At 43.1% G+C, this 27,367-nt stretch overlaps 1 protein-coding gene across 5 annotated transcripts; it reads left to right on the plus strand.

Moving 5' to 3' along the window:
• Positions 1–234: 234 nt before the first annotated feature.
• On the plus strand, positions 235–20,391 carry ZNF133 (zinc finger protein 133). 5 transcript variants are annotated; one of them, XM_032351488.1, is made up of 6 exons: positions 362–388; positions 1,678–1,850; positions 12,428–12,505; positions 15,825–15,951; positions 16,092–16,187; positions 18,462–20,391. In XM_032351488.1, exons 2-6 carry the CDS (start codon positions 1,773–1,775, stop codon positions 20,207–20,209), a joined length of 2,127 nt encoding a protein of 708 aa, XP_032207379.1. In that variant the 5' UTR covers positions 362–388; positions 1,678–1,772; the 3' UTR covers positions 20,210–20,391. The 5 variants fall into 5 exon arrangements, with proteins under 5 accessions (XP_032207380.1, XP_032207382.1, XP_032207379.1 ...); XM_032351489.1 differs by lacking the exon at positions 1,678–1,850 and having other exon boundaries at positions 235–388; XM_032351490.1 differs by lacking the exon at positions 362–388 and having other exon boundaries at positions 1,684–1,750.
• Positions 20,392–27,367: the final 6,976 nt, after the last annotated feature.

A 27,367-nucleotide genomic window follows, 5' to 3' on the forward strand; every position in this document is an offset into this window, starting at 1 on the left:
GAGGCGGAAGCGTTAGAGAAACGGTCATGGCAGGGCGAGAAGCTATACTCGGGACCCTGTACGTGTTTTGTGAACGTGGTTTAAAAGAACACCGAGGATCCAGGTGCCGCAGTGGTCATTCTCTAATGACAGGGGCACGTAACCCAGAATTGGCTACCTGGGAGGCCATTGGGAGTGGTGGGCTGTCAGTTCGCGTCTGGCTGCGCGGAGCATCCTGGGAGGTGTGGTCCCAGCGCCACGCCGAGGATGCTGGGTAGTGTAGTCCCGGCATGGTACAGAAGTAGGTCCCCAGCTGGTGGCTGGAGTGACCCCTTGTTCTTGGGTGGCGCTGGTGAGTGAGGCTCCCGCGGGATCCTTGCGGCAACTGTGCCCTTCCTGGCGCAGCAAGGTAGGTCTTAAAAGGCTGGTCTATGGGCTGAGGCTGGGGACGGTGCAGATGGCGGGGAGAGGAGGTAGTGGTGGGGACACGCTGTCGTGGCTCAGGCCGTGCTCTCCCGGATGTCTTATTTTGGGGGGTGTGGGCGCGCATCTCCGAGGAACGTGGGTGAAGCCCAGCCGCAGAGCCCAGTGGTAGTGGGTCCTGGGCTTGGGCCTTTCGTCCAAGGGTTCCTGAGGGTGGGGACAGGTTCGGCCTTTGCCGAAATCGCGGTATTGAGAGAGGGCTCGCTCATGTCACAACTCCCCGGGTTTGCGGAGAGTTCAGTAAGTAGGCTTTTGGGGGTTGTTATTTCCTGGGCTGTGGTGTGGGAGCCGTCCCCGGGGCCATGTGTCCGGGGTTTCGGTGGGTGGATGTTGATCGCCTCTTTTTTTTTTGGGTCCAGCTACCCCTCAGCTTTGCCGAGGCAGGGCGACAAGCAGGCTGGCTTGGCCAGACGTGCCCGAGTTGCACTGGGTGTGGAGTGGCCATTTTGGCGCGATCCTACGCCCTCAGTTTGGCTGGTCGCCCCAGGGTTCCGGCCTTGGAGGAAGGGTCGGGTTAGGGTGCAGTAGGCAAGTTTTTCAGAGTCCCCAGGATCCTCACTGACCACAGGAATCACAGATTCCCACACCTCTGGTGTGAACAGGCTTTGGCATTTGAAGGTCCATTTTAACTTTTTATGTTGGAGAAATTTCAGTCAGAAGTAGATAAAACTCCATAGACCCATTACTCAAATTCAGTGCTTATCACCTTATGACAGGTTTTGATTTCTTCCCGTGAGGGATACACTGAGAATCCTTAGAACCTACAGAGATTCACCATCACCACCCTTACTGGTTAAGAATATGGCCTCTACAGCCAGATCTCAGCCAGGCTGTCATAGCTGTGCCACCTTGGGCAAGAGACTGACCTCTCTGTGTCTTCATTTTCTTATGTGTAAAATGAAGATAAGAAACTGTGCTTCACTGGGTGAGCAGGATGAGGTGGAACTCCTACAGTGCCTGGAACAGTCGCTGGTGTATATTTAGTGCGCTGCATAAGTACTATTCTTACTAAGAACAAAGGTGAGGGAGGATCAGCTCTGCTCATGCTCAGTGTCAGTGGCATGTCAGGGCAGGCTCTGTTCCCAGCAAGCTACCCACAGTCTTGTCTTCTGTGATAGGTCCATTCCTTTAAGGAGGAGGCCCTACCCTACTGGAACTTGAGGGTTTCCAGTAACTCTCCTGAACCTTTTGTTATTTTTGATCTGCCTTCTGCAGCCCCTGCCTGCCAAGAGAGGACTGCCTGGTGGGCAAAGAGAGGACTGCTGGGCTCCTGACAGTCCACCTTCAGGTGGGGACCCTTCCCCATTTGCATGCCGAACCTCAGTGGGTTTCCTTTGCTTAACTTAGATATCTTGTGCCCTACAGTGTCCCATCTGCATGAAAACAAGGTAACAGTTTTCATAAGGACTGTTCTTCAGACCTTGTGTCCTCATTTGTGACCCTTTTGATTTCTCCATGCCTCTCTGCTTCAGTAGAAACTCTGTTGATTTAGCTTAGATGCGATCCCACTGCGTAGCATTCCTGGATTCCAGTGTGTCCTTGTCAGCAGCAGAACACACATGATCAGGACTCTTAGGCTCTCAGGCTGCATCGTGACTGTCCAGCTGTCCTGCTGGATTAGGTACCTCAAATCAAATACCTGGCACCTGGTTAGGCTAAGCGGATGATGTAGTGTGAAGACACGTGTTGTCGTCATTGCTGGTTGGAAGGGGCATTCGGGGGTAGGGGAGAGGTGGCTGATTGGAAAGGCATGGGTAGGGTGTTGTTGGAATGAGCCCTAAATGACAAGTTGATGAGGGTGGCCTCGATCTGAGGGCAGGGGGGAGCAGAGAAGTGTCAGGATTTCCCACTCCAGGTATGGCTCTTTGTCTCCTTTCCATTAGAGCTGAGCTTGAAAAAATTGCCTCTGCTGCTGTCTTCATGTCTATCCTTCCTTCATCTCTTAAACATTCCACTGAGGCCTTTTCAGCTCTACCCACTGAAAAACATTGTCCTCGAGGGTGGGCATCGTGTGGTAATGCCACAGTCCGTTCTCTGCAACATTTTACGTTGTTGCATCATACTTCCTTCTCTTTAAAATATCCTTTCATGTCGTGGCTCCTGGTTTCCAGGTTTTCCTCCTACCTCATAGGCTGCTCCTCCTGTCCCTCTCCCAGCTTCTCTTGTCCCAAATCCCCACTGCCCTGGGACCTGTCATCTTCTCCAGGCACACCGTCTCCGTGGTGGCCTCATCTCCTCTCAAGGTCTTAAATGCCATCTCTCTGAGGTTCAGCCTAGAACTAGGCCTTTCACCCGGGATTCCAGTCTCCCGCTGTCTACTTAGAATTTCCTCATGGATATATATCTTTGGCATCCCAAACCTCATGTGTCCAGCAACAAACTCTGATCCCCTCCCCCAAACATGCTCCACCCCAAAAGAATATAGAGCACTTTCTCAGAGAGCTTAGCTCTCATAGGGAGCAGAGACATGACATCTCCTTCCTTCATATTGCTCAGGCTCAATACCTTGGAGTCATTCTTAACTTTCATACCCCATCTCCAGTAAGCAAATGTGGACCCTTAACAAACTCCAACCTCTGCTGCTTCCATCGTGGCCAAAACCACCAGCATGTCTCCTGGCTCACCTGGGTGATCATAGCCTTTGAGGGATCTCTTTGCATCTTCCTTCATCCCCCTAACACATATTTGCCAGTACAGCAACCAGAGGGATCTTTTAAAATGTCAATCAGATCACGCTATGCATTTGCTCAAAACCTTCTAGTTGCTTCTTATCTCAGGCAGAGTCAGACCCAGTATCCTACAAAGCTGCATTTGCTCTCCCATGTGGAAATGAACTTTCTCCCCCTCAGTCTCAAGCACAGCACACCAGCCACAGTGAACTCTGTACTTTGACCGTGTGCTGGCTCTTGTCTGCGATGCTCAGCATACCAGCCCCAGTGAACTGGATCTTTTCAAAGCTACTCACTTGGCTCACTCCTTCACAGGCTTTAGATGTTAACTCCGTCACCTTTTCAGAGAGCCCATGCCTAACCACTATTTAAAATTCTAATCCCCCCGGGACGCCTGGGTGGCTCAGTTGGTTAAGCAGCTGCCTTCGGCTTAGGTCATGATCCCAGCATCCTGGGATCGAGTCCCATATCGGGCTCCTTGCCCCGCAGGGAGCCTGCCTCTCCCTCTGACTCTGCCTGCCACTCTGCCTGTGCTCTCTCTCTCTCTGACAAATAAATAAATAAAATCTTTAAAAAAAAAAAAATTCTAATCCCCCCAATTAAATAAGTGACTAAATAAATAAATTTTTAAAATTCCCAAACCCCACCCTGCTTCTCTTAACTTTTCTCCTTCCCTCCTATATTGGTCTTCATCTCACTCATCACTTCCTGCTGTACTGTGTGTTTTACTCATTTAGTATGCTCGTCTTCCTCCTCTGGACTTCCATGTTTATGAGGCCAGATGTTTTTTGTCTTTGTTGACTTTTGTATCCTCAGTGTCTAAAATAGTGTCTATCATCCAGTAGAAGCTTAATAAATATTTTACTAACTGAATGAATGATCCAGCCATATATACATAGACCTAATTCTGGAAAGAATGGATGAGGCTGAGTGGGATGCTGGGAGAGGGTCTGCAGACCCTACCTGGACGATCCCTGGCCATTGTCCTCCTCCCCCAGCGGGTACAGGAGTGGGGAGGAATTGAGAGGGTTCTCAGAGGGAGAATCAGTTGGCCTTGGTAACGGGCTTTCTTCGGCAAGTGGGGAAGTAGGCCTGGTGCCTGAGTAGGGCATGTGGGCAAGAGGGAAGGTGCTTTTGTCATTAAGAAAGTTAAGGGAGAAGGCATGGCATGTCTGGAAGGGTTCTGATTGTTGATTGCTACAGGACAAACCACCCCAAATTTAGTGGCTCAGAAGAATCAGCATGTTATAATTTCTCGCAATTCTTTGGGTTTACTGGGATCAGCTTTGTGGTTCTTGTGCTATGTGTGTTACAGATCTGGCTGTGGCCACAATCCCTTGGGGCCTTGCTTGGGTTAGAACTTCAGAGATGGTTCCCTCATATATTTGCCTCTTTCTGAGTTGACTAGAAGGCTGGGGTCAGCTGGGACAGCTAGGCCTCACTCTTTCCATGTAGTATCAGGGCCTCTGTCTCTGCATGGTTTCTCCAGCAGAGGGATTGAAGTTCTGACATGGTTATCTTGGGCCTCCCTATATCATAAGTTCTCTGGTCTTCTTAAGACATAAATCTGTAACTGACAAAGTGTCACTTGGGCCACGCTGATTGGGCAAAACAGCAGCAAGGACAACCTGAAGGAGCTCCCAGTGTTTGAAGCTGGAATAATTTCAGCAGCCAAATAGTGATGATATTCTATTATAACCCGTGGGATAAGATGTGAATCCATACCAATATAAAGAATTGAATAAATTTAAAGAATGGGGAGAAGGGATAGCTCTTGCTTACAGAACAATTAATGAATTTAGAATTAAAAAGGAAGATAGAACTTCATCATTTGGTAAATACCACCGTAATAACTATTATTGAAACCTCCCCAAAATGCATGCTAACATTAGTGAGTGGACGTTTGAAGAGAATCAAAGTATTTGTATAATCTCAAAGTATCTCTCCCAAGTTATTTATTAATTGTAAATACCCAGCTGACATCGCCTTAACCAAGTGATCAAGATCAAGGTTAATATCATCAGTAATGAGACAGAACAGTATCATCAACCCCTTGATGCAGTGCACTGAAAAGGACATGACATCACTTCTGAGATAATCTAGCCAGAAATGAACTAACCTCCTTTTAATCATGAAAAAAACATCTGACAAGCCCAAAATTGAGGGATATCCTTCAGAAGTGTCAAGTTCATGAAAGACAAGAAAAGACAGAACTGTCACAGATTGGAGGAAATTAAACATACCTGGCAACTAAATACAATATGGGAACTTCATTTGAATCCTGGACCAGAAAAAGGACATTAGAGGAGAAACTGACAACATTTGATTAAGTACTGTGGTTTAGTCAATGCCAATTTCCTGCTTTTGATCATTGTACTATGGTTTTCTAAGATGTTAACATTAGAGAAAGCTGGGTGAAGGTTATATGAGAAATGATATTTTGGCAACTTCTGTGTAAGACTAAAATTAGTTCAAAATAAAAAGTTTTGAAAATCCATCAATCTTATATTCTTGAGTTGTTTTCTTTTTTAATAAGGAATGGGTGTTGAGTTTTGTCAGACTGTTTCAGCATACATAAAAACACTTGATTTTTCTCTTCAGATCTGTTGATTAAATGGTGTATTATAGTAATGGATTTCCTAATATTATACCAATCTTGAATTTCTGGGAGTCCCACTTTGTCTTGGTGAAATATTTTCTTATTATCATATTGGGAGTCTCTTAGCTGATATTTCTAGAATTTTGCTTCAGTATTCATAAGTGATACGAATTTTCAGTTTTTTAAACTGCCATCAAGTTTAAGTGTCAACATTAGAGTTGCTTTATAAAAAGAATAAGGACATTCCCTTCATTTTTCAGTGCTCTGGGACAGTGTTCAGAGCATTGGGACTGTCTGGTTTGAAAGTTTGGTGAAATTCCCTTGTGATCATCTAGGTTCAGTTACATTTCCTTAGAAGTTATGCATTTCATCTAGGCATACACATTTTTTATAGAGATTTGAAAAATATTCTTATATGACTTTTTAAAAAATGTGTTTTAGTGATTCGGTAGTTATTTCCCCTTTGTTGTTTCTTATTTTCAATATTCATGTTTTCTCTTTTCTTGAGTTAGCCATGTTTCACTAATTTTTTACAGAAATGGGATGTCAGTTATTATGCTTTTTTCTGTTCATTAATTTGTTTCTATCTTTATTAAAATATCTAAAGCTGTAGATTTTCCTCACCTCACTGTTTCAAATGAATCCACAGTGTTTTCGTTATTTTTAAAAATTTTTTTTAAAGATTTTATTTATTTATTTGACAGAGAGAGATCACAAGTAGACAGAGAGGCAGGCAGAGAGAGAGAGAGAGGGAAGCAGGCTCCCCGCTGAGCAGAGAGCCTGATGCGGGACTCGATCCCAGGACCCTGAGATCATGACCTGAGCCGAAGGCAGCGGCTTAACCCACTGAGCCACCCAGGTGCCCCTTTTTTAAATTTTTTAAAGGTTTTATTTATTTATTTGACCCAGAGAGAGAGATCACAAGTTGGCAGAGAGGCAGGCAGAGATAGAAGGGAAAGCAGGCTCCCTGCTGAGCAAAGAGCCCGATGCAGGACTCAATCCCAGGACCCTGAGATCATGACCTGAGCCGAAGGCAGAGGCTTAACCCACTGAGCAACCCAGGTGCCCCTCATTATTATTTTTAGAAATCTGTGACTTCATTTGTGTTTTCCCTCTAACTCCCACCTGATGCAACACTCAGTAAACCTTTTCTACTTTCCCCTTCCCTTGTCTCTTCTCCCTTTTTAGTGGCATTTCTACTTGATGAGGACACATGCCATATACCATTAGTATATATTTTTCTGCTCTCTTACCCACCGTGTAGTGGTCACCATCAGTTCTTTAGCTGGTTTCCCCTGTCCTGATCATATTTAATGTTCATCTTCCAGCAGATTCCTCACAAAGAGCTCATGGCTATAGAATTCCCCAAGCTCTTGCATGTGTAAAAGTGGTTTCCTAGAGGCCTCTTACTTGAAGAATCCCTTGGGTGAATATGAAATCTTTGGGTCATAATGTCTTTCCTTTTAAGTTTCTAGTAAATGTAGCTCTGCTGTTGCCTTGCTTTGAATGACGGTTCCCAGAACAAAAATATCTGTTGTAGTCCCTGCTTTCAGTTCTTTTGGGCTATCCCCAGAAGTGGAATTGGTAGATTATATGATGATTCTATTCTTAATTTTTTGAGCAACCACTATATTGTTCTCCATGGTGACCACGCCATTTTGTATTTTGAGCAGTGCATGAGGGTTGATGATTTTGATAATTCTGATGGAAGTCTGGTATATTTTTTGCCAAGGATCACTTGGGATTTTTGTTCTTAAAGGTCTGATAGCTTTTCTAGTAGATATCTTGAAGAGGGTGGTTGTGAATAAATTTCCTGGTACTCTGTAGGTCCTTCGTATTCAGGTCATTTATTCTTGAACTTTTCTTGGACTATAGTTTTAAATATTGTTTCCTTTTTTTGTTTTTTTCAGGAACTACAATGCTATAGGTGATACTCTTTTTTGAGCGGGGTGGGGTCTGATTTCCATTTCAATCACTTTCTCTTAGCCGTTCCTTTATTTCATCTTTATTCTCTTAAGTGGTTTTCCTGCTACACTTCAATGCCCATTCTGTTTTCATTTCAATGTATTTGTGTCTGTCTTGTAACTTTGTTTCATTTCTTTCTGAAATTCGGTCAACACTCATTTTGTTTCATTATTTTGCCAGTTTCTGTTTAGCTTTTGAATTTTGTTTCCAGTTTTATTGAAATATAATTGACATGTAACATTGTGTTAACTTAAGGTGTGCAATATAATGACCTGATACATGTATTTGTTGGGAAATGATTATCCCAGTAAGTTTAAGTCTATCCATTTCCTCAACGTAGTTACAAATTTGAATTTTTGATTCAAGATGATTTCTCCTTATGTTTGAGGATACTGAATTCAGCTTATAGTGTTTTGTTGTGACTTTTTCTCTGTCACTATTTTTTCTCTTTCCTTTTCTTCTTTTTTTCTTTTTCCTTTTTGTTTTTGTTTGCAGAATTTTCTTTAGCTGAATTTTGGATTCTCATTTTCTGTTTTGGTTTTCTATGGAGGAGGACTGCATATCTGCATTTCTGTAGACAACTGTCAGATTCTCGTGTTTTTGAAGTTTTCTAGTTCAGGGAGACTCTTCTGTTGGTGTAACTAGTATGATTTCTTTGCTGGATTGCAGCAGGAGAAGAGATTATATGTTCTTTTTAAAAATTCTCTTCTGGGGCGCCTGGGTGGCTCAGTGGGTTAAGCCGCTGCCTTCGGCTCAGGTCATGATCTCAGGGTCCTGGGATCGAGTCCCGCATCGGGCTCTCTGCTTAGCAGGGAGCCTGCTTCCCTCTCTCTCTCTCTGCCTGCCTCTCCATCTACTTGTGATTTCCCTCTGTCAAATAAATAAATAAAATCTTTTAAAAAAAAAAAATTCTCTTCTGTTTTGAAGGACCCTGTATTTCCCCCTTGCTTATTTTTCCCTTTACCTTGGAGTTTCCAAAAGGTGCCTTTTCTTTGCTTGTAGCCCCCTTTTCCCCTGGAGCTTCCCGTTTCCAGGACTTTCTGTACTCATTCTGCCTATGCTTTTAAAGTCCCATCCCTACATGTAGTAAGTGCTCTGACCTATCAGTACACCTTTTCAGCATTTTCTCATGTATGGTAGCTTTATTTATTTATTTTTTTTTCCTGATGGTTGTTTTCTATCTACTTTAAATCACCTCTTAGTTCCTTTCTTCTCTCTTTCATTAGTTTTCCTCCCTGAGCTGCTCTTCTACTCTGATGTCTTAATGTTGGAAGTATAGGAGATACATCTCTGGTTTCATGTTTTATGCTTTTTTTTAAACATTTTTTTATTTTTTGCTTTTTAAATTAAATTTATTTATTTGAGATAGAACGAGAGTGAGAGAGAGAGAGAGAGCACAAGCATGGAGAGCAGAAGGCAGAGGGAGAAGCAGACTCCCTACAGAGGAGGGAACCCAATGCAGGGCTCAATCCCAGGACTTGAGGATGACCACCTGAGCCAAAGGCAGACGCCTAACCAACTGAGCCACTCAGGCACCTCTGTTTTTCGCTTTTTTAAAAATAGATAATTTATTCACAGGTCATTTGAATTTAGAATGTCCTCTGTCAAGGTATGCTCAAAGGATGTATGTTTTGTGTAAATGACCTGTGTTTCAGTAGAGGCTTATCTAAGGTGTTTAGCAATCTTTGACATGATTGGACTCAAGCTTTAAACTCAGTCTCACCTGTGAACAGTAGCACATGCCAGCACAGCTCTGTTCACCTTCCATCCATTGTTAACCACTTGAGCTTTTTGTTGTCTTGCCTTCTGCATTCAGCCAAAGTATTCAGCAGACTTTAGGAGGCACTTGTATGTAGATCTGAGGCTCCATCCTTAGTTGCTCCCACTTTTCTAGGATTTCACCATTCGGTTTCCAGGAAGTCGGTAAGCCTCAGACTCTTGATCAGTTGTTCCTCATGTGCCACTTGGACTAGGGAGTGCCCTCTGGTGAAAAATGAGTTAAATACAGGTCTCACACTGGGTGTGTCCCTTCTTTCAAGGTTGTCCCCCCTTCAGCTATGTGCTGCTTTTGGATACAGTATCTTCAAATAGTTGTTTTTTATGTTTTCACTAGGGTATATAGTTATTAGTAAGAGGGTTAGTTTGATACAAGCTGTTCTCAGTATCAGAATCTACTGCTACTGTTTTAATGTACTGTTTCTTGTTCTTTTAAAAAACATTTTCTTTTCTTTTCTCTCAGTTTTTTGTTTGTTTGTTTGTTTTCCTACTTTCTGGAGTAGAAGGCAAGTGAAAATGGTTGTTTGTTTTAATGCAGTACTTTGACAGTTCAGAAACTGTCATTTTCCTTTTGTGGTTTCTTATTTTCAATATTTATGTTTTCTCTTAAGATAGCTGTGTTTATTTCACTAATTTTTTAAGAAATGAGGATTTCCCTTATTACACTTTTTTCTGTTCATTAATTTCTGTTTTATCCTTATTAAAATACCTAAAGCTGTACATTTCCCTTACCTCACTGTTTCAAATGAATCCCACACATCCACAGTGTTTTCTGTTATTTTTAGAAATTCTGTGACTTCATTTGTGTTTTCCCTCTAACTCCCACCTGATGCAACCTTCAGTAAACCTTCTCTACTTTTCCCTTCCCTTGTCTCTTCTCCCATTTTAGTGGCATTTCTACTTGATGAGGACACTTGCCATATACCATTAGTATATATTTTTCTTCCCTGCTCTCTTACCCACCGTGTAGTGCTAGATCTAAGGTTATGTATCTTAAATGCTCAATATCAGTTCTTTAGCTGATTTGCCCTGTCCTGTCTTATGTTTAATATTCATCTTCCAGTTCACAAAAAGCTCATGGCTATGGAATTCCCCAAGCTCTTCCATGTGTAAAACTGGTTTCCTGTAGCCCTCTTACCTGAAGACTCCCTTGGATGAATCAAGTGTTATCAAAAGTGTGGAAAGGCGCAGTTATATATGGCCATTATGTGGTCATATAACGGCCATATATGTGGCTGTTATATGTGGCATTGTGAGTTGGTTGGCCTTCGGAGGGCAGTTTGGCAGTGTAAGCATATGTTCAATATTAAGCCCAGTAATTCCACTCCGTTAGCACTCATACGGAAAGACTGATGTGTTTGCAGAAAGGTATTGCTTATAACCTTTTGATTGGTGATAAATACAACAGTCTGTTCATTGACAGAGGAATACTTTCTTAAACAAAATGTGGTTGGCTGATGCACATAGTATAACAGTTATTAAAAAGAATGGAATTTTAAAAAAGTTTTTTTAAATAAGAAGAATGGAGTTGGGTCTATGAGTACTGGTGTACACATAGCCCCAAGATATTTAATGCAAATAAGTCAGAATACGGATGGTTTTACTTATAGGAAAGTAAAATTGTTTACACATGTACCTAAATACAAATGAAAATGAAGAGAAAAAAAAATTGTAAAGAGCACTCATGAAATAGTTAAGAGCAGTTACCCAGGTATGAGCTGGGGCAGAGTCCAGAAAGAGAAGTAAACTTTCTCCTTTATTATCTTCAAACTACTCTAGATTCTTTCTAACACTAACAGAGATTTTAATCACATGTATAATTAAATAGAATGAAATTAAACCACAAAAATAAATTTCCTGAAAAATGCTTTTTTGACTTCTCTTATGAGTGATTTGCCACTTTATTTCGTTCTTTCTTGACTACTTCGTCCAAGTCTTTTTACTTAACCTGAGTTGTCATAATTTGTTATTTAAGATTGCTAATTCATTCTTGCCAGTTTCTGTCCTTGGTTATTGCTTTTGATTCCACAATATTTTGTTCTCAACACAATGTTTTTTCTATCCTGGCTATCCAATGAAAAATTTACCCCTTTTTTTTGAAAAATCTTTTTTACTGGAAATTTTCAATTATTAAAGAAACAACAACATAATTACCATCCTTATGTACATCATCTTGATTTTATGCTTCTTGACATTTTATTGTATTGCAAAAGATTTTTTGCTGGTTAAGAGTTTTAAAATAACTTTTTATTAACGGAAGAATTTCAGACATGTTCAAAAGCAGCAGCAATACTCTAATAAAGTCCCAGCGTTAATAGTCATCACCATGTTGCAGTCTTGTTTCATGTTTTTGTCTCATTTTTTCTGAAATGTTTATAATCATTTCCATCTATAAATACTTCAATATGTATTTCTTTGAAAAACAACCAGAATACCATTTTCACAACCCCTCAAGTTCATAATGCTGCATTTAACATTATCTACTGCCAAGTAAATGGCCTCAAAAATGTCCTTTTAGGGACACCTGGGTGGCTCAGTAGGTTAAGCCACTGCCTTCAGTTCAGGTCATGATCCCAGGGTCCTGGGATCAAGTCCCACATGGGGCTCCTTGCTTGGCAGGGAGCCTGCTTCTCTCTCCGCCTCTGCCTGCCGCTCTGCCTGCTTGTGCTTGCACTCTCTTTCTTTCTGTGTGTCTCTCTCTCTCTCTCTCTCTGACAAATAAATAAAATATATTTTTTTTAAATGTCCTTTTACATTCAACTTGTTGTGATCAGGCGTTTGGATCTGAACTTGCTGAAGGCCTGGCTTTCTGGACCTTTTTCCAGGGCCCTAGTTGAGAATCAGCCTGGCAAATTCCCCATCATACCACCCATTCCCCAACTGAGGCAGGTCTTGCCTCACTCATGGGGAGAGCATTTCCACCTGACACGCTTTCATTTCTGTTTTCCTTACCCAGATCTGCCTTCTGAGATATCAGCCTTCTTTAGGGATACCAGGAAAAATGGCCACAGGGTCCCGGAAAGCCAGGGTAATGGTGAGTGTTTTCTGTATTTCCACACTGGCTGTTTCAGAGTAGACACATTTTCTTATCCTGGCTGTCTTATTGGTACCTGGCAGAGTCTAGCTCTAGTTCTGGAGGTTTGACTTACCTTACCTGAAGCCTGTTCCACCTGTGACTTAAGTCACTCACCAAGTGGCTGACTCTAAGCAACACAAAGTTTGTATAGGAGAGAGTCCCATTCCGTTGTTCAGCTTTAAGACTTTTTTACAAGTTGAGAGTGATATCAGGGAAAATAATGAAGTAGGAAGCACCAGGAATCTGTCTCCCTACCTAGGCAACAATTTTATTGGCAAAATCTTTCTGATATAACTATTTTGGAACTCTGGAGTCTAGTTGAATGGTTACAGCATTCCAAAATCAATTCAGTGTAATCCCTACCAAAATCCCAATGACTTTTTCCCCCCAGAAATAGAACTCTTCACCTTAAAATTCATATGAAATCTCAAGGGACTCTGAATAGCCAAAACAAACTTGAAAGAGAACAAACGTGGAGGGCTCACAGTTCTTGATTTCAAAATTTACTACAAAGGTACAATCATCCAAGCTGTGGTACTGAGATAAAGACAGAATTACAGAGTAATGGATAGACCATAGAGCCCAGAAATAAACCCTCATGTATATGGTCAAATGATTTGGGACAAGAGTGCCAAGACCATTCAATGTGGAAACAACCCTATTTAATAGATAGTCCTGGGAAACTGTATGTCTACATGCAGTAGAATGTAGTTGGACCCATACCTCATATCATACACAAAAATGAACTAAAAATGGATCAAAAACCTAAACAGTTAGGAACTGAAACTATGAAATTCTTAGAAGAAAATAGAAGGAAGGCTTCATGAAATTGGATTTAGTGTTGAGTTCTTGGATATTACACAAAAAGCCCAGGCAACAAAAGAAGAAATAGATAAACTGGTCTTCCAAAATGTATAACTTCTGTGCAAATATATTTGCAAATGACTTATCTGATAAATGATCTGAGAAGTGACTAATATTCAGAATATATAAAGAACCATAATCCAGCAAAAATAGAAACACCTCAATTCAGTGGACAAAGAAAAGAACTTGAATAGATATTTATGCAAAGAAGTTATCTAAATGGCAAATAAGCATGTGAAAAGATGATCATCATCACTAATCATTAGAGAAATGCAATTAAGTCCACAATGAGATACTATTTTATACCCATCAGAAGGCTGTTAACAAACAACAACAAAACAGAAAGCAACAAGTGTTGGTGAGAATGTGGAGAAATTAGAACCCTTTTGCATCGCTAGTGGAGTTGTAAAATGATGCAGTTGCTGGGGAACACAGTGATTCCTGAAAAAAAAAAATGAATGTGACATTACCATTTGGTCTTGTAATTCTAATTCTGGGTATATACCCCCAAAGAATTGAAAGCAGGGACTCAAACAGTTCATTATACACCAATTTGCAAGGTAGTATTGTTCACAGTCGTTAAAAAGTGAATGCAAACCAGATGTCCGTCAATGGATGAATGGTGTATACATAAAATCGAATGTTTTTTTAGTCTCGAAGAGAGAAGAAATTCTGAGTTCATGCTTCCAAAGGAATGAACCTTGAAATTAGCCTGACACAAAAGGACAGATACTGTATAAGTCCACATATTTGTACTTTGTAGAATAATCACATACGTAGAGATGAAAACTAAAATGGTTGGTACCAGGGTTTGGGAGGAGGAGGGGTTATTATTTAATGGTTACAGTTTCAGCACGGGATGATGAACAAGTCGTGGAGATGGATAGCCGTGAGGGTTGTACAACTACGTGAATGTACTTAAGGCTACTGAAATGTACACTTAAAATGTACTTAAATGTACACTTGAAACAGTAAAATAATTGTTAGGTATATTTTACAATAAAAATTAAAAATCTGTAGGCTGCTACATTCCACCCCTTCTGTATTCTACCTTTTATTCCTCCTGGGTTGTCCTCCCTGTTCGTGTGGTGGCTTCCTCTCTTCCTTTGCTCACAGTGTCATCTTCTCTGCTCCCCATATGCTTCACCTGGAATACCTAACACTCCCTCTTCTCACTTCTGTGCATCTTAAGAGAAGTTCCTGGGGCTGACTCAGGACCCTTTTCCTGATGTCTGCATTTCACAGTGCCCTCCATTTTGAAATAGAGTTAAGCAGATGAGTAAAACTGGGCTGGAGGGTGAGAATGAATGTAGAGATAAATTTGTAGGTTGAGTGGCCAAGAAGGTCCACCCTGAGCATCCACAGTGTGGGACCATAAATTTAATATATTGTCTACATTTCACTGGTTGACCACAGAGGTGGACCCCAAACCCAGACAGTACGCTCAAGTCCATGCTCTTCACTGCTCCCCACTTGTGCCTCTCAGACCCAAGGAGGCCAAGGGACCATGGCATTTAGGGAAAGGACTGAGTTATATTTAGGCTTTGCTATTATTGAGTTTATGAACTCCGGTCATTCAGATGCTTCATTCAATACTAACATGATTGATATATTACTTAATTTTCTAAATTCTTAAAATTCAAAAGTCTGTTATGTTTGTACTTTTGTTTAATTTTTATATGTTGCTTGCTCTTCTGTCTGCCTAGATTTGAAGTTCTTGAAAGTTAGGGACTCTTTTTTGCACATAGTCTTCACACAGCCCACCCAAGATCTTGACTGTAGATTCACAGTGTTGTTGGCTGGCTAGCAACAGAGGTTTAAAGGTCTTGGAACGCATGGCATCAGGGTCACAATGAAAGGCAGAATGCCCCCCCCTTTTTTTCTAAGGTTTATTTATTTTTAAAGATTTGCTTGTTTTATTTTGAGAGGGAGCTCACAGGTGTGCACACACGAGTGCAGTGAGGGGCAGAGAGAGAGAGAGATTGAATCCCAAACAGGCTCCATGCCCAACAAGGCCTGATACAGGTCTCGATCTCACAACTCTGAGATTATGACCTGATGTGAAATCAGGAGCTGGACGCTTAACTGACTGAGCCACCTAGGTGCCCCTAAGGTTTATTTATTTGAGAGACTGAGACAGAGACAGAGAGAGTGCACGAGCAAGGGGAGGGGCAGGAGAGAGAGAATCTCAAACAGACTCCCTGCTGACCAAGGAGCCTGATGTGGGGCTCGATCTCATGACCCGAGCTGAAATCAAGAGTCAGAGGCTTAACTGACTGAGTTACAATGTGCCCCAAAGACAGAATCTTGATAGCTCACCCGCCTCCCGCCGGGCAGCCTTCTCCCTTCCCCTCAGCCTGAGTCGTGGGTGAGGCTGGCTCCCCAGTGAGCAGGGCTCTGTATTCTGTTACAGGCACACATGGCCTTCAGAGATGTGGCTGTGGATTTCAGCCAGGAAGAGTGGATGCTGCTGAGCCCTGCTCAGAGATCCCTGTACAGGGAGGTGATGCTGGAGAACTACAGCAACCTGGTCTCCCTGGGTAAGCCCTGGAATCTCTAAGGACTCACGTTCTTGCTGCTGGGTGTTTCAGGCTATGCTTGAAGCAGCCATCTTGCTCTCTGAGTTGGCCCTTGTGCCCCTCACCTACAGCCACCTTGTTTTTTCCTTTCCTGTGAACAGGAATTCCATTTTCTAAGCCAAAACTTATCACCCAGCTGGAGCAAGGGAAGGAAACCTGGAGAGAAGAGAGAACGTGCCCACCCGCCACCTGTCCAGGTGAGTGGGGAGTGCTGAGCAAACAGAGCCTGGAGCTGCGGGCAGCTGTGTGGGGGAGAAAGGAGGCCTCACTCCGGTGCTGGAGAGGGCAGCTCTTCTGACCTCCTGTGCTGTGCTTATTGTTGCCTGGCATGGCCTCCCTTCTGGACCTTCATCCTACACCCAGCCCTGCAGGCAGGGCTTTCCTGGTGTCTCTCATCTCCGTCTGCCGCTAGAAGTCTTTCTTCCTCCCACTGGGTTTGCTCTCTTTCCCTCACTCAGATCTCTTCCACAGTCATGGGCTGCTTCTTTTTTTTTTTTCTTTTTTTTTTTTTTCTTTTTAAAGTTTTATGTGAGAGAGATAGCAAATGAGAGAATGAGAGAGAGTGCGTGCACACAAACAGTGGGGGCAGAGGCAGAGGGAGAAGCAGACTCCCTTCTGAGCAGGGAGCCCAACTCGGGACTCAGTCTCAGGACCCCGAGATCATGACCTGAGCCAAAGGCAGACGCTTAACTGACTGAGCCACCCAGGTGCCCTTGTGGGCTTCTTTCTGTTACTGTATTTTAAAAAGACTGAGCCAGAAAGTAAGAAAAAAACCCAGTGAGTTACAGAAAGAAGACAAGCTTGCAGATGCCACCCTCTCTTTAAGACCTCATGTGGCTTCTCCACACGAACACATCCTCGCTGTCTGTGCCTCCTCTTGGAAGGACGCTACTCACATCGTATGAGGGCTCTACCCTCATGACCTTTTTAACCTGAATTACCTCTTAATTAAGGTTTACCTTAATTACCTCTGGCACCCCAATAAAGTGAACTTTTAAAAACCAACTGTATACATATCTATATTCCAGTATTCAATACAGAGTGTTAATGCATTTGGAGACAGGGCCTTTAAATTACCTCTTTAAAGGCCCTGTCTCCAAATACATTAACACTCTGTATTGAATACTGGAATATAGATATGTATACAGTTGGTTTTTAAAAGTTCACTTTATTGGGGTGCCTGGGTGGCTCATTCATTAAGCATCTACCTTGGGCTCAGGTCCTGATCCCAGGGTCCTGGGATCGTGCCCCTCATCAGGCTCCCTGCTCAGCAGGAAGCCTGCTTCTCCTTCTCCCTGTGCATGTGTTCCCTCTCGCGCTGTGTCTATCTCTGTCAAATAAATAAGTAAATAAAATCTTTTTTAAAAAGTTCATTGATCAAGAAAATTGTGTTCAGGTTGGTCCAGTACAATCAGTACGTGGTATCTCAAATTGTTTGGTCATTTATTGCCTTCAGGAGACTAAAACGAGCTGTGATAAAACAAGACACTCAGTGTTAGCATCTTCTGCACATGAGGTGCGATAAGAAGGAATTTCTGCTTCTGTGCTGATTTCTGGGAAGATTTTTGTTTAGATTAATTATGGAAATTAACAGAGCTTAAACGGGTCAGGGGCCCCAGGAGGGAACATCTTTAAGGGAGTAGGGGACTGTACTGTGTTTGTGTCATCCATTGCTGAAAACCTGCGGCCTCGTAGAAATTCTGGCCCAAAGTCATCCTCTAATAAATATGTGCTGGTGAGTGGAGGAATTCCAGGCATCTCACACAAGATCTCTTCAACCATCTTTATGCTGCCTCCTGCAACTAGGGGTTCTCCATTCTGAATGACTGTTCTCTCTATCTGTCCCTTTGTTCTCAGGGGGAAATAGGGAAAGACCTGACACTTCCATACAGGTCCTCTGGTCAGATCTCTGTCCGTCAGTGAAAATACTTGTGGACATGGTTTCTGTCACGTGCGTGGTGGTGAGGGGACAGTTGAGGTAGCCAGGGAGTACACTCGCTTAGTGGCCCTATTTAAAAGAATTGAAACTGTCTGTGGTGATTTTTTATAGCTGGCTACATGGGAGAGGCTTGGGAGTGGATTTTCTGGGTTGTCATGGAAGAGGCTGGAAAAGCATTTCAATTTAAAGGAAGTCTTGAGACAAACCATAAGAGACTCTTAATCTCAGGAAACATACAGAGGGTTGCTGGAGGGGAAGGGACAGGAGGGATGGGTTGACTGGATGATGGACATTGGGGAGGGTATGTGCCATGGTGAGCACTGTGAATTGTGTAAGACCTGTACCCCTGAAACTATTAATACACTATATGTTAATAAATAAATAATATTTTTTAAATGAATTCTTGATTGGGTAGCTGTCAAATTTTCAGCATTTTGAAGAGCAGAGAATTGGGTCCCACAGCAGACTGGGCAGACTTCCTCAGGCTGCCCCACTGAGTCTCAGTTCTAACTCTGACTTTTCCCCTCTGCAGCGGAACCAAAGCCGGAACTCCACCTCTGTCCTTTCTGCCCTTCGTATTTTTCCAGTCAGAAATTCCACATGCAGCACATGCTGTGTAATCATCCACCATGGGTCTTCACGTGCCTCTGTGCAGAAACTCACATTGAGCCAGGGGATCCGTGCCCAGGGGACCCGAAGCAACAGCAACCAGCCTCGGATCGAGAGCCATGGAGTGATAAAGCAGAAGATCAAGAGACAGAAGTCGCCAAGCCTTTGTTTGGCAAGACAAAGAAGAGGACTTCGGGGACATTCTCTAGGGCACCCCAAAGGCAGTCAGTCAGCTCTAGGAGTGGCATCAGAGGCATGGAGATAGAGGCCAGCCCCACTCCGACGGGGAACCCCGAGGAAGCAGACAGACTGTTGAAGAGGATAGAAGTCTTGGGCTTTGGAACAGTCAACTGCAGAGAGTGTGGACTGGGCTTCAGCAAGATGACAAACCTGCTCAGTCACCAGAGGATTCACTCCGGGGAGAAGCCATATGTGTGTGGGGTGTGTGAGAAGGGCTTCAGCCTGAAGAAGAGCCTCGCCAGGCACCAGAAGGCCCACTCGGGGGAGAAACCGATTACGTGCAGGGAGTGCGGCCGCGGATTTAACCGGAAGTCAACGCTTATCATCCATGAGAGGACACACTCAGGCGAGAAGCCCTACATGTGCAGTGAGTGCGGGCGAGGCTTCAGTCAGAAGTCAAACCTCATCATACACCGGAGGACACACTCGGGGGAGAAGCCCTACGTGTGTCGGGAGTGTGGGAAGGGCTTTAGCCAGAAGTCTGCTGTCGTTAGACACCAGAGGACACATTTGGAGGAGAAGACCATTGTGTGCAGTGACTGCGGACTAGGCTTCAGTGACCGGTCGAATCTCATCTCACACCAGAGAACACACTCCGGGGAGAAGCCTTATGCCTGCAAGGAGTGTGGGCGCTGCTTTAGGCAGAGGACGACCCTGGTCAACCACCAGAGGACACACTCCAAAGAGAAGCCTTACGTGTGTGGTGTGTGTGGGCACAGCTTTAGCCAGAACTCAACCCTCATCTCACACAGGCGGACACACACTGGGGAGAAGCCTTACGTGTGCGGGGTGTGTGGGCGTGGCTTTAGTCTGAAGTCACACCTCAACAGACACCAGAACATACACTCAGGGGATAAGCCCATCGTGTGCAAAGATTGTGGGCGAGGCTTCAGCCAGCAGTCAAATCTTATCAGACACCAGAGGACACACTCAGGGGAAAAGCCCATGGTGTGTGAGGAGTGCGGGCGAGGCTTTAGCCAGAAGACAAATCTCGTAGCACACCAGAGGACACACTCAGGGGAAAAGCCGTATGTGTGCAGGGAGTGTGGTCGGGGCTTCAGTCACCAGGCGGGTCTCATCAGGCATAAGAGGAAACACTCGAGGGAGAAGCCTTACATGTGCCGACAGTGTGGACTGGGCTTTAGCAACAAGTCAGCTTTAATCACACATAAACGGGCACATTCAGAAGAGAAGCCATGTGTGTGCCGAGAGTGTGGCCAAGACTCTATGCAGAAGGCACATCTCCTCTTACATCAGGTGACACACCAGGGGGAGAAGCCTTATATGTGCAAGACATGCGGCCAAGGCTTCAGCCACAAGTCCCACCTCAGCAGACACAGGAGGATGAAATCTGTCCACTACAAACCGCCACTCCAGCCTGACTCTGAGGCCTGTACAGGGCAATCTCCTGACGTCTTACACTCTCTTTGAGAGTGAACGTGGTAGCAAGGACTAAATAAATCATCAAAATTGTGACACTTCCATGAAATGGAGTAGAGAAGTGCATTCTGAGCAGTCAGAGGACATTTGACTTAGTTCACTTTCTCCACACTCAGTCTTCATGTTTTGGGGCCTTTTGTTCTAATAAACATTGCTTCTTTACAAATCTGTAACCTTGACTACATACCTCATTCACTCATCTGTAAAGATAAGGGACAAGGAGTGGCACAGATAGCTGGAACTCTCTAAGGCCACTCTTCCACAAGAATTCAATTCCTTGGAAGACAGGAACCTATGAGTCACTAGAATATTTACTGGAACGTCTGGTCCTTGGTAGAGGGGCGAAATGGAGGAACTGTATTCAGGGATTTCAGGTGAAGGGAGGGAATCTTTCTGGTTTCTGCCCAAAAGCATGGCCTCCTCTAGCAGGTCCACTTCAATCTAGAGCTACCTTCTTCCCTTGACATCTGTTATGGCCTCCTTTCTCATTTCTCTCCTCCTAGCTCTGAAATGTCTCTGCTCTTGCCTTTGCTGAATCATCCCTTAATCATGTTAAATGCTTTTTCTCAGGCTTTATTTAGTCCCTGGTCCTCCCACCATGGAGACCCTCCAACAGTACATTGTAACACTCCAGTCCCTCGGACCTGGAGTCTTCCAGCTGTGACCAACCAGTTCCTTCATCTCAGAGCCTGGCTTCTCCAGTCACATTCCTGTCAGACCACCAAAAACATGGAGAATCTCCAGCCACCCCCAGCCACACCATCTCACTGGCACTCCAGTGATAATAATGGCCTTTAATAACCACATGCTCCCCTCAGTCCTCCAGTAACAGGGAAAAGACTCTTGGAGCCACTCCCCCAAATCAGTCCTGGAATACCAGGGTTTAGGACTTACAGTCATGTTGGGGTGCCTGGGTGGCTCAGTGGGTTAAAGCCTCTGCCTTCAGCTCAGGTCATGATCTCAGGGTCTGGGATTGAGTTCCCGCATTGGGCTTTCTGCTCAGCAGGGAGCCTGCTTCCTCCTCTCTCTCTGCCTGCCTCTCTGCCTACTTGTGATCTCTGTCTGTCAAATAAATAAATAAAATCTTTAGAAAAAAGAGAACTTACAGTCATGTTCCTCAGCTTTCCATCCCAGGCCCAGGCCCCATGCCAGCCATCCAGGAACTGGTCCAAGGTCCTTTAGCCACACACCTTCAGCAGTTCTCCAATTGCAAGTTTATATTCAGCCATATTTAAAGACTCCTAACCATCCTTTCACGGTGTTTCAGTCCAAACTCCATTTGCTCAAAAAAATGACCTTTAAGATAAAGACCCATCTCAAGGACGCAGCAGTAAAACACCTCCCCCTTTCTTTAAAGGCAGACTGCCATGCGCAGCGCCTCACTTGGAGTCTTGGAAGCTTGACTACCCTACGTTCTCCTACAAAGGGACCCTGAGAGCTTGTTTGGAGGTTCTAGCAGGGGAGCGCAGCTACTCATATACCCTTGACCAAAGAACGGTCCTCTTCTCCATCGGGGAAGGTCGTCCTCTTCGACTGAGCTGCAGACTGAGCTGCAGCTTCGGGAGAAACGCACATGGAGCGGTGAGGGAGGGAGGGGACACCCGCCTAGCCAGCCAGAGCAGCTGAGTCAGCTCTGGCGATCAGTGGGGTGACAGATGTTGCAGCCTGATCATCCTCACATCCTATAAACCCTTTTTTAAGATTTAAGAAGATTAACTATATAGCTCCTAGACTCTCAACTACACAAAACATCATCCTACAGCACCCTGGCAACCCAACAAGAGAGAGCCTTCACTTGAAGAGCTCTATAGATGTTCTATCTAATGGAGTAAACTCCTGTAAGAGGCATGGGAAACACGAGTTTGTAGTAGAAACACCAGGCTGTCCTGAAAAGGACAGAGAAAAACCCCTACTTTTTCCTCTTTTTAAAGATTCTTATTTGAGAGAGAGCATGAGCAGAGAGATGGGGCAAGGGAGAAGTAGACTCCCCACTGAGCAGAAAGCCAGACACACGCCTCAATCCCACAACCCTAGGATCATGAGCCAAGCCAAAGGCAGATGCTTAATTGACTGAACCACCCAGGTGTCCCCAAATCCCTACTTTTCTATAAGCAGAGAGGCAGGCAGAGAAAACTAAGCTGCAAATATAGGTTATTTTGTACAGAAAAGGAAGAATAAGCGCAGACATAAAATCAATTGAGAATCACTGCCAGAGAGCAGTACTGGACACTAATTAAGGAACTGGTGGCATGTGCCCAGCTGAATTTTAAAATGTCTGAACTGGTGTACATCTGTCATTTCTCCATTTTTTTAAATAGAACCATTTATTGTGGTGATATTTTATCCCCAAATCAACACCATGTCAGATACATGTCTTCAGCTCTCAAGTCTTCAGATAAAGAATCATCTATGTTTGAACATGGGTTACATAACAAGATTCTGAACTTTTGAGTCAATGCCATAATGAAATAAGACTTTGAGGGTCTTAGGGATGAGTGTATATTTCACATGGGATGGACATGAAGTTTGGTGTTCAGATGGTAGATGGTGCAGATAGTCTCAAAGATGGTTATTATCAATTCCTTCACTTATGTGTGTGTGCGTGTGTGAGAGAGAAAGAGTCTGATTACCCTCCCCATGGATCTGGATTGGCCTCTTAATCAAAAGAATATAGGAGAAGTGAAATTATGGGACTTCTGATGCTAGTTCATGAAAAAACCTTATGGTTTCTACATTGATTCCCATATTCGTGCTGTGAAAAAAAGCCACACTGAGAGACCTCACCGAGGTATTCTGGTCAATAGCCCTAGCTCAGCTAGCCGACAGTTAACGTCAGCTGCAGTTACGTGATAGAGCTGTCTTGGAAACCCCCTTCTGCTGCACCTTCACACCTCAAGAGAGAACCGTTCAGCTGAGCTCAGTGAGTCTATGGAACTGTGAGGGATGATGACAATCAAATTGTCTTAAGCCCTAAATTTTAGCATTGCTGTTATATAGCAATAGATAATTTTAACACCTTTGAAACATGGGGCACCTGGGTGGCTCAGTGGGTTAAAGCTTCTGCCTTCAGCTCAGGTCATGATCCCAGGGCCCTGGGATCAAGACTCGTATTGGGCTCTCTGCTCAGCGGGGGAGCCCGCTTCCTCCTCTCTGCCTGCCTCTCTGCCTACTTGTGATCTCTGTCTGTCAAATAAATAAAATCTTAAAAAAAAAAAAAAAAAAACACACAAGACCGACTTTTCTAACTATGACTCGAAATCTGGAACCATAGTGAAAATAGGTCGAGTTTTGCTACACAAAAATAAATTCTGCAAGACAACCCACACCTTCAGCCAAAATCAAAGACAAACTGGAGGGACATACACTGAAGTCCATAATATAAAGAGACCTACAAAATATCTCTGGAAACGGAGTTTTAAAAATCAACAAAAGGGGTGCCTGGGTGGCTCAGTGGGTTAAGCCTCTGCCTTTGGCTCAGGTCATGATCTCAGGGTCCTGGAATCAAGCCCCGCATTGGGCTCTCTGCTCAGCAGAGAGCCGCCTTCCTCCTCTCTCTCTGCCTGCCTCTCTGCCTACTTGAGATCTCTGTCTGTCAAATAAATAAAATCTTTAAGAAAATAAATAAATAAAATAAAATCAACAAAAAATACACTGACTGTATGATCAGATTCAGGTCACAGTGTACGAAGTCATTTTTCATTTGAAAATGTCCTTAATGTCAATGAAGATACAAATGAAGACCACACAGCAAGACTTAGACCTGTCAGACTGGCAAAAATTCCAAAAGTTGAAAACATACTCTTGTAATAGACTATGGAAACAGGGACACTTACGTGTTAGTCTTGGGAGTATAAATTGGCACAAGTTACAGTGGGCAACATAGTGATATCTACCAAAATTATAAATTCATATTCCCCTTATGAGCCCATAAACTCAATGGGATTTATCTGATAGCTATACATGTGTATGTATGAAATGATTTCCATGAGTTCTTCAGTGCAATAGTAACTTCAAGTTTTAGTAAAGAAGAAACATTCACCAATAGAGGAACTAATTAAAGTAAACCATGCATAAATAGAACAAGATGCTGTATATTGTCAAAGAATGAGAAGCATCATTATGTTCTGACATGGGAAGATCTCCAAGATTAACCAATGGAGGGAGGGTTGGGGAAAACAGTTTGAGAATGTAACAGCCATTGTGCTATGTTTTACATTAAAAAGCAGAACATATTTTTAGAAAATAAGAGCTAAGTTGAAAGACTACACTTCCAGTTTCAAAACTTACTAAAGCTAGAGCAATAATCAGTGGCATTTCAGGAACAGAAGCCCTACAGCAGAATTTTCTTCCAAAATAGCCCAAGAAATGCAGCTTTTCATACAAATTCATGCAGAGTTTAAGTTTTGCATCTAAACTTATACACTTGGATTTTCTTCTAAAATGGCCTAGAAAGATGTTTTTCATCCAAATTAGCACAATAAGTGGGATTTTCTGTCTGTAATACTACACCATGATCTTGGAGATACAGTTTTGTTTTTTTTTTAAAGATTTTATTTATTTATTTGACAGAAATCACAAGTAGATGGAGAGGCAGGCAGAGAGAGAGAGAGAGAGGGAAGCAGACTCCCTGCCAAGCAGAGAGCCCAACGTGGGACTCGATCCCAGGACCCTGAGATCATGACCTGAGCCGAAGGCAGCGGCTTAACCCACTGAGCCACCCAGGTGCCCGGAGATACAGTTTTTCATCCAAATTTATTAAGTTTTATGGGTTTTGGGAATAATTCAAATGCCAAACTTTTCTCTCTCTCTCTCTCTTTTTAAGATTGGTGTTTCAGTGGGTTAAAGCCTCTGCCTTCAGCTCAGGTCATGATCGAGCCCCGCATCAGGCTCTCTGCTCAGCGGGGAGCCTGCTTCCTCCTCTCTCTCTGCCTGCCTCTCTGCCTACTTGTGATCTCTGTCTGTCAAATAAATAAATAAATAAATAATCTTAAGAAAAAAAAAAGAGATTTGTTTATTTATTTGAGAGAGAGGGCAGGGAGAGGGCAGCGGGGAACAAAGGGAAAGGGAGGAGGAGGATCCTAATATGCAGGACCATGGGATCTTGACCTGAGTCAAAGGCTCAATGGAGCTACCAGGCACCCCACCAGACTTTTCTAAGATGACAAAAAAGTATGACTTTCCATCTAAGTATGCTCAGACTGGAGGGTAGTGTGGTTATAAATTCTATGCTACATTATTTTAACAAACTACCTAGAAATACACTTTCTCATCCAAACTCATTCAAATCATTGGTTTTGGAGGGCACAAATTCATCAAATTGTCCTCCCAAATGGACAAGAAACATGACTTTTAAAATCCAACTTCATATAAATAATGGAGCTTTGGGAAATAAGTCATATGCCACATATTTGTCCCAGATGCCCCGCTAATGTGATATTTTCATCTACATCTGTTCAAATTTGGGGTCTTATTGAAACTAGGTCCTACATTGGATTTTCTTTTTCTAAATTATGCCAAACATGTGATTTCTGACCCAAATTCACTCAAATCTTGGTATCTTTTGGACATAAGTATTATGCAAGACTTTTCTTCAAAAGACCTGGAAATGTGATTTTTCACATTGGCTCAATTAGTTTTTTGGTGGGGTTTTCTTCGGGGAGGACATAATTTCTGTGCCAGATTGTCTTCCAGAGTGGTCTAAAAATGTGACATTTCATCCAAATGTCCTCAACTGGTAGGAGGATTTTTTGGTAGGCCCTGTGCCAGGTTGTTCCTTGCAAATGGCCATAAAATAATATTTTTTATTAAAATTTACTAATATCATGAGGTTTGTTAGATGTAAGTCCTGTGGCATATTTTCTTATAAAGTGGCCCTCAAACATATTTTTAAACCTAAATTCATTCCGGGGCGCCTCGGTGGCTCAGTGGGTTAAAGCCTCTGTCTTCTGCTCAGGTCATGATCCCAGGGTTCTGGGATCGAGCCTCACATCGAGCTCTCTGCTCGGCAAAGAGCCCACTTCTCCGTCTCTCTCTGCCTGCTTCTGCCTACTTGTGATCTCTGTCTGTCAAATAAATAAATAAAATCTTTAAAAACAAAAAAACAAAAACCTAAATTCATTCCAAAATGCAGGTTTTTTTCCCATAAAGTGGGTTCTTTAGATATGAGTCCCATGACACTTTTTTTCTTCCAAAATGGTTTAGACTCTTTTTAAATTAGTTTTATTAAAGACTTTATTTATTTATTTGACAGAGAGAGAGATCACAAGTAGGCAGAGAAGCAGGCAGAAGGTGGGGGAAGCAGGATCCCTGCTGAGCAAGGAGCCCAATGACAGCCCCATCCCAGGACCCTGACTGAGACCATGACCTGAGCTGAAGGCAGAGGCTTTAACCCACTAAGCCACCCAGGTGCCCCTCAGAACGGTTTAGAAAGATGACTTCTCATTCAAATGTTCCCAAAATGTATTTTTGGACATAATCACATGCCATATTTTCCCTCCAAAATGGTGCAAAAATAAAATATTTTATCCAAATCTCCTAAATCTTGGGAAGGTTTTGGACATGAATTTTTCACCATATATTTTCTAAAAAATTTTAAATCCATATTGAAATTGTGGCATTTTCTGGATATACATATTATGGCAATTTTTTCTTCAAAATGGTCCAGAAATATGGTTTTTAAATTCAGATTATCCCAAAATTTAGATTATTTGGATATAAATCCTATGTCAGATTATTATTTGAAAATGGCCTGGAGGGGCGCCTGGGTGGCTCAGTGGGTTAAGCCGCTGCCTTCGGCTCGGGTCATGATCTCAGGGTCCTGGGATCGAGTCCCGCATCGGGCTCTCTGCTCAGCAGGGAGCCTGCTTCCTCCTCTCTCTCTCTGCCTGCCTCTCTGCCTACTTGTGATCTCTCTCTGTCAAATAAATAAATAAAATCTTAAAAAAAAAAAAAAAGAAAAAGAAAATGGCCTGGAAATACAATTTTCTAATCAAAATTTTTATAAGTCATAGATTTCTGCATTTTTTGTTACTCTTTGATAGTTTTCCAGTCCTAGCATAGTGAATTACTGTTTAGATTAGGTATAAGTACTGGTGGACAAAAAAAAAAAAAGTTCAACACACAAGTTTATACCATATTTCCCAATATAAA

Source organism: Mustela erminea, chromosome 7, assembly GCF_009829155.1.
Source record: "Mustela erminea isolate mMusErm1 chromosome 7, mMusErm1.Pri, whole genome shotgun sequence".
Lineage (NCBI taxonomy): Eukaryota > Metazoa > Chordata > Mammalia > Carnivora > Mustelidae > Mustela > Mustela erminea.